Here is a 14618-nt window from a genome sequence, read left to right as displayed (position 1 = left end):
TTTTGGAGCTAACTGAACAGGAACCTTGACTGAACACAGGACCCCTGAAGACACTGACAGGCAGACTTGAGTGGAAAGTCTCAAGCTTCGTATCGTCTTTTAAAAACATTCCATTAAAAAAAGCAGCTATTGGATACACTGTGATGTAGGACTGTTTAACGTAGGAGTCTTCCCGTGATGCAGGACCAGAGGTAGGACTGTTTAACGTAGGAGACTTCATGGGAGAAAAAAAGGGATGTTTTGAAACGAGTGGAAAGACGTATTGCACCTGTTTATGGAAATGTTTCAGATTATTATTTTCTCTGTCAAGCGTTATGAACCCCCACCCCCACTTTAAACCCCACCCCCACCCCCCCTTGAACCCCACCCCTTCTGAATATCTTATTTTTCTTTTTTGTTTCCTTTAGTGTTTTATGGACCCCCCCACCCCCCTCCTGTGTAACTGTATTTAAGAAACCATTGTAGATGTTCACTCTCTGATGTTAATCCAGTATGAATAATACTGATGACAAATCATGTCCAGGATAACAATTGGAATAAAGTAAATACAAAATACAAATGTAAGTGTGATTTGCTTTTTTGGAGCAAAATAATGACTAATACACAGCATTACGTAATTTGGAAGCAAGGTGAGTGTGAGTGTGAGTGTGTGTGAGTGTGTGTGTGTCTGAGATGCAGATAGAGAGGCACAGAAGGAGGTGGAGGACAGTCGTAAGGTTGTCTGCAGTGTGGAATCTGACCATATATATATCTATGAATAAGGGTGTTTTAGGAAGCAAGATTGTCATGTTGACTGGATCCTTTCAGTGTTTCTCCTCTGGCTTCTGTCTCGCACCATGTAAATGTATTTTGCAGACATGGGGATTTTAAGGTAATTAAACAACCTGTTGGTGCAATTCAAATGGGGATTATGGCTCATAAAGGGATCCGGAGAGAAATTCCACTCTGTATGTGCTGGGTGTGTAACGTAAACCGATTAAAGGGTTTTGTTTCTGTGGTTTCCCGTGTGACTTGCTCTCTTTACACTGCCTACACCAAACCGGTTGATGTCAAGGGAAACATCTGTTCCGTGTAGTCATTGGCTCCTGCGTCTTTAAGCTCACGTTCGCCGCTGATTTATTACTCTGCCGCTGTTCCGAGGGTGGTGCTGGAACCGGAGAGCTCTGTCCGCCGCCGACACTTGCAGCCATTTTACACAAGCGGAACACAATCATGTCGTGAGCGAAGCGGCACATCACCTGGACGGGACAGACCCAGCCACCGCGTCTGGTCCACGACGAGGCGGTCAAGATGGTGAAGAGGAAGAGCTTGGATGACTCCGACCAGGAGTGTGGAAATGGAATACCGTTCCCTATCCAGACCTTCCTGTGGAGGCAGACTAGGTTAGTGAGGGGAATTGATAACAGGTGTTTGCAGCTGTCGAACCGAATAGAGAAACCAAGGCAACTCACCCGCAAATACAATGTAGAAACGTCGTTTTGAACAGTGGGCCTATGTGAGATAACCAGCAACATACGTTTTTCTCTCTCATTATCCCGGTGTAGATCTAGACCTAACATTTTAAGCGAACATTTCATGCCCGGTTCAAAAATGCTAATTGAGGAAAAACATTATTGGTGTTAAGACGTTACGACGATGTCACGCGCGTGAAACAAACAGCCTAAATCAAAGCTTACATCACTAATGATAATATTCATTCTTTATTTGCAAATTACCTGACATCGGATATGAGCAATTAGCCTATAACTAGTAATTGAGATTAAGCCTTTTGTAGCCTACACCTCTGTTTTAAGGTTCTACATGTTGTAACCGGTTTGATCATGTTTCCAGCGCGTTTCTGCGACCAAAGTTGGGGAAACAGTATGAGGCTTCGTGTGTGGTAAGTCATTTACATAATACCTTAACTCTGATTTGATTAAATAATCGCTCACTCTTGGTCCGGTCTAATCTGATCCTGGCAAACGTACCTGCAAATCAGGAGAGCACTTATCTAATTGCAATTGGTAAATTCGAGTTTTTAACATCGAGTTTAAAAACGTGTATTTGTAGCGCAGTGATCTTAAATGTCTAAATCTAGAATTATGGACGAAAACAGAATGAAGTTGAGGATATTGAGAGCAAGGTCTGCAGTCCGACACCCCTTTGCTTGTGGCCGTATTGAGCATTTGAGCAGAAAACAAACCGTCTTTAGATTCAGTCTCAGTGACCACTTGGCTCGTTCCCCAGTCCTTTGAGCGCGTGCTGGTGGAGAACAAGCTGCACGGGCTCTCTCCCTCCCTGTCTGAGGCTATCCAGAGCATCTCGCGCTGGGAACTGGTCCAGGCAGCCCTCCCCCACGTGCTCCACTGCACCTCCATCCTGCTGTCCAACAGGAACAAGCTGGGTGAGCGCATAGTCATACACACACGTGCATGCACGCACACACACACACGCATCCATGTACACACACATGCATTCATACACAAACATTACACACATGCACACACACACGCTCATTCATGTACAAACACGCATACCCACACACACACCCACAAACATTACACACACACACACACGCTCACACAAATGATCAATCCCTTTCAACAGGACGAAACGCACCATTGACCACCTCTAAACTCTGACCTTTGACCTTCCCCAGGTCACCAGGACAAGCTGGGCGTGGCGGAGACCAAGCTTCTGTACACCCTGCACTGGATGCTTCTGGAGGCCGCGCAGGAGTGCCACGAGCCCAGCCTGGGCCAGGGCTGGTCCGGAAGCAGCAGCGCCTTCCTCCAGCCTCTAGGCAACCAGGGCTCCCCCCCGGGCCCAGGGTCGGGCTCCGGGTCTGGGACGGGCTCGGGCCTCGGCCCCCGGCTCGGAGGCTCTCTGGAGGAGGATGAGCACGCTCGCTCTAAGCTCTTCTACAAGAGCATGGCCACCGTGGAGCTGTTTGTGTTCCTCTTCGCTCCGCTTATCCATCGCATCAAGGTACGCACAAAGAAAAACGCAGGGAAGAAATGAAATGGTGGGGATTAATATGTAATACAACATTTGTATTTATTTATTGAAAACATTATTCAGGTATCTTATTTAATCCCCTCTATTTTCCAACTCTCAGCTAAACTGCAATATAGAGAATGGTCATTTGATTTCCCAAAACATAACTCACCACACAAAAGTAGATATGGGTTTTTAATAAACCATATAACTTGCCTGAACATCACTTTAACAAAGATTGTCTAGCTGCTGTCTCATTGATCTGTGTGCAGATGAGCAGTATTCCTGTTCTCTGGGGAAGCTGGTGATTTCATACTGAGTAAATAGAGTTTCATTGTGTGCTTTGATTCAATTACTCGCCTTGGAAACACAAGTATCCGTGCTTAGTATCCGAGTTAACTCTTTCTAGATTTATCTCTGTGTACAGCTCAGTGGTAGAGCTGTTGACTGCATATCAAAAGGTTGCAGGTCAGGGAGTCAGATGGCTGAGCCGTTAGGAAATCGGGCTATTAATCAGAAGGTTGTCGGTTCGATTCCTGGCCGTGCAAAATGACGTTGTGTCCTTGGGCAAGGCACTTCACCCTACTTGCCTCGGGGAATTGTCCCAGTACTTACTGTAAGTCGCTCTGGATAAGAGCGTCTGCTAAATTTACATTTACATTTATTCATTTAGCAGACGCTTTTATTGAAAGCGACTTCCAAGAGAGAGCTTTAGAAGTGCATAGGTCACTGATAATAACAACAAGATAGCCCCACAGCATTGCGGGTAGTCAAAAACAAGAAGTACATATTGTGAACAACCAAAAAATAGTGCTAAAGGGAAGAAACCATAAGAGCATGTAGTTAAACAAGTTAAAATTACACAACATTAATCTCTAAGTGCAGGTGTACCTGTAGGAAAGCAATACAAATAGGATTAACTAAAATAGAATACAACAGTTTAAACCAGCTACCACTAACCAACAAGAGCAACAGTCTAAGCAAGAGTAAATGACTCAATGTAAATGTCTTGAGTCCCCCCCTCATATGATGTTATAAATATAAAATGTTATTATAATTTTCAGAATGTCTGGAATCTGCAATTAGGCTGTTTTCCTGTGTCACCACGGCCATGTGTCTTTCCTCCAGGAATCTGATCTGACCTTCCGATTGGCCAGCGGGCTTGTCATCTGGCAGCCAATGTGGGAGCACCGTCAGCCGGATGTTCCCGCCTTCTCTGCCCTCATCAAGCCAGTGAGAAACATAGTGACAGGTGAGTCAATCAAATCCAATCCTATTTTATATACAGTACCAGTTAAAAGTTTGGACACATTTTATGTAGCCCTTAATTTGTGTCTAACTTTTTTTCACATGCATAGCCACATCAGGCATCACATACGGCCTGTAGAACTGCACCTAAATCAAATGCAGTCCTGAACACAACCTCTCTGTACAGATCTGTTGTAAACCACTGTTTGCAATGAGCTTTTCTTTGGGCTGCTGCAGCTAATTGCTTCTCATCCATTCTCTTCATCCTCTCCAGCGAAAAGGAATTCTCCCATGAACAACCAGCGCAGCCCCTGTGGACCCAGGAACCCTGGCCCCATGGTGAGAGCTTCTCCACTTCCCCTCCCAGCCCCCCTTGCTTCCTGTCCTCCCCCTGGGCTGGTAATATTAATTAGCAGAGAGTTGGTGCTGTTATCCAGGGTCGTGACCTCCCCTGAGCTTACTGTATGAGTGTAAGATAAGCAAGGGCTGGGAGAATGTAGACTGGCTCTGCTGTTCTGTTCTGTTGTCTTCCATTTAACCTCTCCTCTCCTCTCCTCTGCTTTGCTGTGTACTCTCCTCTCCTCCTCTCTCCTCTCCTCCTTCCTGTTTTCTGCTTATAGGGATTCCAGGTAGTTTGTGAAACCACCCAATCAGATTCATCCTCTCCAGGTGCCGGAGAGCAGAGATGTCGCCGCGGCAACTCTGTGGAGAAAGGCGGGCCCTCACAACAGCCGCCTCTGCTCAAAGGCGTCTCCAAAAAGAAGTGAGTAGAGCCTTCCCAGCCTCACGTCCTCCCAGCCTCACATCCTCCCAGCCTCACATCCTCCCAGCCTCACATCCTCCCAGCCTCACATCCTCCCAGCCTCACGTCCTCCCAGCCTCACATCCTCCCAGCCTCACGTCCTCCCAGCCTCACATCCTCCCAGCCTCATGTCCTCCCAGCCTCACGTCCTCCCAGCCTCACATCCTCCCAGCCTCATATCCTCCCAGCCTCACGTCCTCCCAGCCTCACATCCTCCCAGCCTCATATCCTCCCAGCCTCACATCCTCCCAGCCTCACATCCTCCCAGGCTCTACCTGCCAGCCTCCCTACCCTCCCATCCTCCTGGCCTCCCAGTTATCACAGCCTGCTTTGGCTGCTGTTTCCCAGACACCTCTCTCTCTAACTAGGCTAATTGTGCTGAAATAATGTGTCGTATGTCTGTTACTGGCAGTTTCCCTCTCTCCGTCCGCCAACGGCAGGCCTGGCAGCAGGCCTCTAGCTTCAACCGACCCCAAGCCCCGGTGCCCAGTCTGGGCCTGTTGTGGGCCAGGGATCAGGCGCTAATGTGTGAGGGCATCATCCGGCGTGTGCGAGCGATGTCGACGGTCGCTTGGTTTCCACGGTGACTGCGTGTTGGTGTTGTTGAAGAGACACAGGTTCATGTTCCAACAGGCCCGAGTCCCTCTCTGATGACATCACAGCAGTGCTGACTGGATGAGGCTGAGATGGTGGAGGGTGGTAGGGATGAGATCAGCCATGGCACATGCCTTAGCCAATAGTATGTGAATCTGAATAGACTCCTCCCCCCAGACCCAAGCCTGGCCCCTCCCCCATGCTGGTTCCCTCCCCCAGTGCTCTCAAAGCTCTGAACAAGAATCTCAGTTAGAACAGAAATCCAATCTCATGTCTATATACAGACTGGCTGTAGGCAAAGAGCCCCTATGGGGAAGCAGCACTGTGTGTGCTTGTGTGTAAGGGGGGGGGGGGGCGTGTTTGCACATCAAACAAAAGGAAATTAATTGCTCCCCAGTTATCGCAAGGTTTTGTGTTTTTCACCTGTGTGTGTGTGTCTTGGTGACTGCTGATGAATGGGAAGCCTTATCATGAAGGGTGTTAGAATCTAAAGGTGAATCTAAACCAAGTTGTTCCGTGTGGCCTGTTTAACTCTCTACTCGTCGTCTCACTTCCTGTTTAACTCTCCTCGTTTCACTTCCTGTTTAAATCTCCTCATCTCACTTCCTGTTTAATTCTCCTCATCTCACTTCCTGTTTAACTCTCCTCATCTCACTTCCTGTTTAACTCTCTCCTCGTCTCACTTCCTGTTTAACTCCCTCCTAGTGTCTCAGTGTTGTCCTCTGTGTCTGTGCTGCAGCCAGAGGCTCCATCATAGCTTGGCTGTCATAGCTCCGCGAGGATGCCCAGTCTTACCTTATCTCTGCAGTGAGGCCCTCTCTTATGAACACAGCTCCGCGAGGAGGCCCGTTTTTTACTCAGCTCCGCAGTGAGGCCCTCTCTGACTGAGAGCTCCGCGAGGAGGCCCAGCATTACTTTTCTGACGCCTCACACTCCAATCGCAGCCTCCCCTTGCGATGCTGATGCAGTTTCCATAGCAACCCCTGCTGCAGCCCTGTATGGAGCCGGGGGCTGGGCTGTCTCTGGGGACAGGTGTCGTCACATTGTCTCCACGGCAACCTGACAACACCGGCTGTCCGACTGATGAAGAGAGAGGAGGGGGGAGTGAGGGAGGAAAAGAAGGAAGGGGGAAAGGATGAAGGGGAGGAGGAGAGAGGAGGATAGGAAGGGAGGATGGGGGAAGCGAGGGGCGGAGGGTGTGTGTTGGCTAGACAGTGAAACACAATCCAGCTCCCTGCCTCTCCTTCTCCTGTTCTCTACCATTGATTCATGTAGATATCGACCGGTTGAAAACCACAGTCAAGATTAAATGCCTCTCTCGCTCTCCCTCCCCCCCCCCCATCTCTCCTCTTCTCTCTTAAAAGAGGTTTCGTCAGTCAGAGGGGAAGGATTCACTGCAGGAGTCAGTCAGTGACCTTCATTCCCTCGCCTGCTCAAAGCAGCAGCTTATATATAGTGCTCTCACGTCCACGCTGGCTGTGGGCTCTCCACAGGAACACACACGGCCCGAGGCCTCAGCCACTGTGTTCAGCAGCTCCTTCTGATGCATTATTCACCGGCTGCTGTGTGGAGCTGGAGGTGGAGGGAATGTGAGGGTGTTAGGCTGAATGCAGGAGGCTGTTATAGTAGTTCAGGAGACAGACAATCACGTATTAGATTTTTTTGTCATTTACATTTACATTTAGTCATTTAGCAGACACTCTTATCCAGAGCGACTTACAGTGAGTTCAGGGACATTCCCCCCTGAGGCAAGTAAGGTGAAGTGCCTTGCCCAAGGACGCAACGTCATTCTGTACAGTCGGGAATTGAACCAGCTACCTTCTGATTACTAGCCCGATTCCCTAACCGCTCAGCCATCGGACTCCCAGATTTGAGCATTTATTGTTACATGACATGGAAATGTAGGTTTGACTTTGACAGAGTGGATGATCTAAGGGAAGCACTCCCTGCCTCCTCGATGCAACCCATACATACATGACATATGAGGCAGGGAACAATAAAGATATAATCCCCCTAATGGAGAGAACATACAGACAGCCTGGGGGAGAAGGGGATGGTGGAGGGTGGCAGCAGCACTGATCATACAACAACCAGGGGTGAGTGTGTGCGTGTGTGTGCCTATCCACTCGGCCTTTTAATGTCGTCTTATCAGACGTGGCCCAATGGGCTTGCGCTGGCTGACACAGGTGTGGTAATGAGCGGATGCCGTGCGCTGCCCGACTGCCATGCCTGAACTAGCTGTGCTTATTTACTTATTTTACAATGGGTGGAATAGACACAGGGCCCATTACTAGGATTTTTCCAGCGGCGCGTTTGCCCATGAATCTATTAAATTATTGTTCGCTTTGTGATTCCCCCCCCCCCACCCTCTCCCTCTGATCCCTTCCTTCTCTACCTCCTTTATCACCCCCCCCCCTCCCCCAGGACCTCAGCCCCCTCCGGCCTCCCCGTCTCCCTGGCCCAGCGCGCCCGCTACGCCACCTACTTCGACGTGGCCGTGCTGCGCTGCCTGCTGCAGCCCCATTGGACGGAGGAGGGCGTCCACTGGGCCCTGATGTTCTACCTCCAGCGCCTGCGGCAGATCCTGGACGAGAGGCCGGAGCGCCCGCCCGAGCCCCTGGCCACGCCCCTGCCACGCCCCCGCAGCAGCTCCATGGTGGCCGTCGCCCCCTCCCTGGTGAACACTCACAAGACGCAGGTGCGTGGCTGTCGTAGGGTTACTGGCACCGCCAGTGTTACTGGTGGCATCACTAGTATTGCTAGTAAAACCGTTGATGACGCTATGTGAAAGTGTTGTGGATGTTCTGCCTTTCGTGGGAACGTGTTCATCTGTGTTCGCGTTTGATTGAGCGGTCATTCGAATCCAGCCAGAACACGTTCCAGTATGTGGATGACCTTGACGACAGTCCTGTCTCCACTGGTGCATGTTCACGGTGTGTAGGACATGAGCCTGAAGTGTAACGAGGAGGGAACATCTCTGAGCTCCGAGACGTTTGCCAAGGTCTCTCTGACCAACCTGCGCAGGCAGGCTGTCCCCGACCTCTCCTCCGACCTGGGCAAGAACCTCTTCAAAAAGGTCAGGAGCGTCACCATGACGATACCGCACTCCAGCCAGACACGCCCCCCCGCCCCCTCTGAGTAGTACGAAGGCAGCTTTGATTGATTTGTTAAGAGGAGTCTTTCTCCTACCTTCTCTCTCCTCCTCTCCCTTCCCCCTTTCTCTTTCCCTCTTTTCCCCCCTCTCCCCCCTTCCATTCCCCCCCCCCTCCCTCTCTCCCCCCCCTTTCCCTCTCTCCCCTTCTCCCTCTCTCCCCTTCTCCCTCTCTCCCCCTCTCCCTCTCTCCCCCTCTCCCTCTCTCTCAGTTTAAGACCCGGAGGGAGGACCGAGAGAGGAAGGGCTCCATCCCGTTCCACCACACAGGGAAGAAGCGTCAGCGTCGCATGGGGGTCCCCTTCCTGCTCCACGAGGACCACCTGGACGTGTCTCCCACGCGCAGCACCTTCTCCTTCGGAAGCTTCTCGGGCCTGGGAGACGACCGCCGTGCCCTGGAGCGAGGCGGCTGGCAGGCCACCATCATGGGTCGGTTGTCGATCGACTTTGTTACTCAGTCGCTTGTTTGCTGGTCAGGTAGTTAGCTTGACGGGTAGTTGGTTTTGTTAGCGGTTCACAAGTTGTCGTCTGATTGGCTGACAGGCAAGTTCACGAGGAGGGGGAGCTCGGACACGGCGGCTGACGTGGACAGTTTGAGCGCCAAACACTCCCACTCCCATCACTCCCTGATGCGAGACGCGCCCGATCACGCCAACAGCCACAGCGACAACACGGTCCGAGAGGGAGGTGAGGGCTCCTCACCAAGCTGGAGGGAAGGAGGGAAGGAGGGAAGGGAAGGGAGGGAAGGAAGGAGAGAAGCGGAGAGAGAGGGGGAGGGTTGTACACCAGACTCACTAATGTCTCCTACACGACTGGGCTGAGGTAAAGCCAGAAGAACAGTTTTCCCGTCGCACACTCACTCCTCCTTCCTCCCTTCTTCCTCCCCTTCGGCAACATCCCTTCGTTGCCCCTCCCTCTCTCCTCTCCCCCCTCCTTCCAGTGCGTTCCCAGATCTCCACCATCACCATGGCGACGTTCAACACCACGGTGGCGTCCTTCAACGTGGGCTACGCCGACTTCTTCACGGAGCACATGAAGAAGCTGTGTAACCCGGCGCCCATCCCCGAGACGCCCAACGAGCCGCTGGCGTGCGCCAACCTGCCGCGCAGCTTCACAGACTCCTGCATCAACTACTCCAGCATGGAGGACAGAGAGAACATCGAGGGAACTAACAACTTCATCCTGAAGAACGGCATGCTGGACCTCTCTGTGAGTGGGGAGCCTGGAGGGTGGGTGGGGGGGTGGTGGATGATGATGGATGATGATGGATGATGGATGATGATGGATGGGTGGATTAGTGGGTGGGTGGGTGGTTGAATAAATGGATGGAAGGATGAACGAATGCATGAATGAATGAATAAACTGCTAGATAGATAAATGGATAAATAAGTGGATAAATGGATGGAGGGATGGATGTAGGGATGGTTGGATGTAAAGATGGATGTAGGGATGGATGTAGGGATGTAGGGATGGATGGATGTAGGGATGGATGTAGGGATGGATGTAGGGAGGGATGGATGGATGTAGGGATGTAGGGATGGATGGATGTAGGGATGGTTGGATGTAAGTATGGATGTAGGGATGGATGGATGTAGGGATGGATGGATGGATGTAGGGATGGATGTAGGGATGGATGGATGTAGGGATGGATGTAGGGAGGGATGGATGTAGGGATGTAGGGAGGGATGGATGTAGGGAGGGATGGATGTAGGGATGGATGTAGGGATGGATGTAGGGATGGATGTAGGGATGGATGTAGGGATGGATATAGGGAGGGATGGATGTAGGGATGGATGTACAGCCGTGTCCCAGCCCTGCCCTCCCTGCCCTCTGTGCCAGGCGGTGCTGCGTGCGCTCCACGCCGTCCTCGCCCACGACATCAGCTCCAGGATCTGCGACGTGTCCCTCAACATCATCGACTGCCTGCTCCAGCTGGGTGTGGTGCCCGGCATGGGCAAGACGCCCTCCAAGCCCGACGACAAGGAGAACGAAGAGACACGCCCCAAAGACGGGACCAACCAGGGCCCGGTGGGGGCCCAGGGGGGCGTGGCCGGGGGGACGGGGGCCTCAGCGCCGGGGGGAGGGGGGGGGAGGAGGGGGAGACGATGGAGGGGGAGGAGGTGGTGGGAGTGGAGGCGGAAGCGGGGCCGGAAGCAAGGACGATATCAAGAACAACAAGGAGAAAAACAGCAAGGTAGTGTGTGTGTGTGTGTCTGCATGATTGTCAAAAGACTGTGAGTTTGTCACGTACAATACATTATCCTAACTAAAAACTCATCAAGTCTGTATATTATGTAACTTAACATTGCCCTAACACAGTACCCTGTTGTTCTGTGTGCCCCTCTGTGTGTGTGTGTGCCCCTCTGTGTGTGTGTGTCCACCTGTGTGTGTGTGTGTGTGTGTGTGTGTGTGTGTGTGTGTGTGTGTGTGTGTGTGTGTGTGTGTGTGTGTGTGTGTGTGAAGGAGGAGAGCTCCAGCCTCAGTTCCCACAGACTGGCCCTGACCATGCTCATCAAGATCGTCAAGTCTCTGGGCTGTGCATACGGCTGTGGGGAGGGCCACCGCGGCCTGTCTGGAGACCGGCTACGCACGCAGGTCAGCCCCCCTCTCTCTCTCAGGGGGCACCCACACCCCCTCCCACCCCCCCCCCCCCCCCCCCCCCTCCAACCCTTTCCTGTTTGTTCAACCCAGTATGAATGCCCTGCAGTTTTCTTTCCCATTTTGGCACTGCTATTTCCCTTTGTGTGAGTGTGTCTGCGTGGTACGCATGTGTGTGTGTGTGTATCTGTGTGTGTGTCTGCATGGTACGCATGTGTGTGTGTGTCTGTGTGTGTGTGTGTGTGTGTCTGTGTGTGTGTGTGTGTGTGTATCTGTGTGTGTGTGTGTGTGTGTGTGTATCTGTGTGTGTGTCTGCATGGTACGCATGTGTGTGTGTGTGTATCTGTGTGTGTGTGTGTGTGTGTCTGTGTGTGTGTGTGTGTATCTGTGTGTGTGTGTGTGTATCTGTGTGTGTGTCTGTGTGTGTGTGTGTGTCTGTGTGTGTGTGTGTGTGTATGTGTGTGTGTGTGTGTGTGTGTGTGTGTGTGTGTGTATCTGTGTGTGTGTGTGTATCTGTGTGTGTGTCTGTGTGTGTGTGTGTGTGTATCTGTGTGTGTGTGTGTATCTGTGTGTGTGTGTGTGTCTGTGTGTGTGTGTATCTGTGTGTGTGTGTGTGTGTGTGTGTGTGTATCTGTGTGTGTGTGTGTGTCTGTGTGTGTGTGTATCTGTGTGTGTGTGTGTGTCTGCTAGGCCCAGAACTGTCTGACCAACCTGTACAAGCTGGACAAGCCTCAGTTCCGGCAGACCATGAGGGACTACGTCAACAGAGACTCTCTCAACAACATCGTGGACTTCCTGCACGCGCTCCTGGGCTTCTGCATGGAGCCCATCACTGACAGTAAGACCCAGCTGCACCTGTGTCAGCCGTGCCAAGCCTACACACCCACTCTGCGCATACGCAACCCCATGCCTAACAAGACTGACATTCCTCCTGTTGCAGATGTGGAGCGCGTGCGTGCGAGCGCGCGCGTAAGTGCGTGCGCGTGAAATACGATTTTTGCTGTATCTCGTTGACATGAGTTAATGCGACTCTAAGAGATTGCAAAAATCCTGGTGCTTATAGGCCTGTTTGTTACCTAGAACACTGCAGATGTTGGCCCTCTGGTGTGTGTGGACACTGCACACACCTGCATGTGCACGCACACACACACCAAGCGGCATTTCGCATCAGGACGAAAACATCAAGCATATACATATGCTCTGGAACAGATCAGACGTTCACGGATCTCAACTCTTTATCTGTTTCTCTTCGGCCTCTGTGATTTTACGTCTGTTTCCTTCTGTCTTTCCACTCACCTCTGGTCTGTCGAATCCTTCCGTTCCTCCCCTCTCCTCCTCCCCTCTCCTCCCCTCTCCTCCTCCCCTCTCCTCCTCCCCTCCTCTCCTCCCCTTCACTCCTCTCTTCCTCCTGCCTACTTCCCCTCCTCCTCTTCTCCCCCTCTCCTCCTCCCCCGCCCCCCACTTCCTTGTCTCTCCTCCCCTTCCTTCCCTCCCCACCTGTCCTCCCTCCACTTAAACAAGCTTTATCCCAGCACCCCCTCCATACTCACTCATCCATTCTGTACACTTGCCAATCAGATGCTGTGTGTTCATTACATCCCAGTGGCTTAATGGCTGAACAACGGTGATATCTTCTCAAATGGCACAATTCTCTAAAATAATTCTCTAATTGTTTGAGCCTTTTCTGCTGTTTCTGCTGTAGTGATGTAGTTGGCAAGGTACTGAACAGATGAGTGATTTGATTATGAAAGTGCACTGGACACCCTTTTTGTTTCTAAATGTTTGAATGTCTGTGTCAACTAATGTGCTCGTGAACATGTATGTGTGTGTACCTGTCTCAGTTCACCTGAATCTGAGGTGAGGTGTCGTGTTGTGTCCTTTCTGACACATACATGTGTGTGCTGGCCTGACATGAACATGTGCCACATCTCTTCTCTTGCAGAGTACGGCAGTGCAGGTGACAGGTCCCGGAGGGGCAATAAGAGAAACCTGGGTAGATACACCATCTATAATCTAAACACACATAAACACCATTCTATAATCTAAACACACATAAACACCATTCTATAATCTAAACACACATAAACACCATCTATAATCTAAACACACATAAACACCATCTATAATCTAAACACACATAAACACCATCTATAATCTAAACACACATAAACACCATTCTATAATCTAAACACACATAAACACCATTCTATAATCTAAACACACATAAACACCATCTATAATCTAAACACACATAAACACCATCTATAATCTAAACACACATAAACACCATCTATAATCTAAACACACATAAACACCATCTATAATCTAAACACACATAAACACCATTCTATAATCTAAACACACATAAACACCATCTATAATCTAAACACACATAAACACCATCTATAATCTAAACACACATAAACACCATCTATAATCTAAACACACATAAACACCATCTATAATCTAAACACACATAAACACCATTCTATAATCTAAACACACATAAACACCATTCTATAATCTAAACACACATAAACACCATCTATAATCTAAACACACAAACACCATCTATAATCTAAACACACATAAATACGATCTATAGTCTAAACAAACATGATCTATAATCTAAACACACATAAACACAATCTATAATCTAAACAAACATGATCTGTAATCTAAACAAACTCAAACATGATCTATAATCTAAACACACATAAAAATAATCTGTAATCTAAACACACATAAAAATAATCTGTAATCTAAACACATTTAAACATAATCGATAATCTAAACACACATAAACATGATCTGTAATCTAAACAGCTAGCCCTGATACGATCATCCCTTTAGACTCTGCTCCCATTTCTGCTCCCCTCACTCCTAAAGATCTCTCCTGCAGCTCCTAAATCAAAACACCATCTCTGACTTCAATACTCATTTACATTGTCGAGCTCTGTACAGTTCCAGAACCTATTCTCAGATTCTAGCTCTAATTCCAGAACCTACAGGCTAGATTCTAATTCAAATTCCAGAACCTACAGGATAGATTGTAGCTCAAATTCCAGAACCTACAGGCTAGGTTCTAGTTCTATTCCAGGAATTACAGACTATGTTCTAGATAATAAACTCTTATTATAGATGGACTCTTAATTATAGACCCAATTTCCCTTAGTGAGATACCTGTCTGTCTATGTACCTAGCTAGCAGGCCACAGTCACTTGCATGTATACTTATTCTCAACCAAAT

General features: G+C 49.7%; 1 protein-coding gene across 1 annotated transcript in view; it reads left to right on the top strand.

The window, feature by feature from the left end:
* Positions 1–1202: 1202 nt before the first annotated feature.
* Positions 1203–14618, top strand: part of LOC124474861 (protein unc-80 homolog) — a 43957-nt gene continuing 30541 nt past the window's right edge. The window contains 17 exon segments of the mRNA XM_047031320.1: positions 1203–1382; positions 1831–1879; positions 2227–2383; positions 2639–2967; positions 4105–4228; positions 4499–4563; positions 4845–4987; positions 8045–8318; positions 8562–8696; positions 8984–9200; positions 9315–9458; positions 9712–9980; positions 10611–10861; positions 10863–10965; positions 11235–11366; positions 12060–12207; positions 13312–13362. Coding sequence (XP_046887276.1) covers positions 1291–1382; positions 1831–1879; positions 2227–2383; positions 2639–2967; positions 4105–4228; positions 4499–4563; positions 4845–4987; positions 8045–8318; positions 8562–8696; positions 8984–9200; positions 9315–9458; positions 9712–9980; positions 10611–10861; positions 10863–10965; positions 11235–11366; positions 12060–12207; positions 13312–13362 — 2683 coding nt within the window. The 5' untranslated portion in view covers positions 1203–1290.

This window comes from Hypomesus transpacificus, chromosome 12 (assembly GCF_021917145.1).
Source record: "Hypomesus transpacificus isolate Combined female chromosome 12, fHypTra1, whole genome shotgun sequence".
Classification (NCBI taxonomy): Eukaryota; Metazoa; Chordata; class Actinopteri; order Osmeriformes; family Osmeridae; genus Hypomesus; species Hypomesus transpacificus.
The sequence above is the reverse complement of the archived record's forward strand: the minus strand, read 5'-3'. Positions and strand labels throughout refer to the sequence as shown.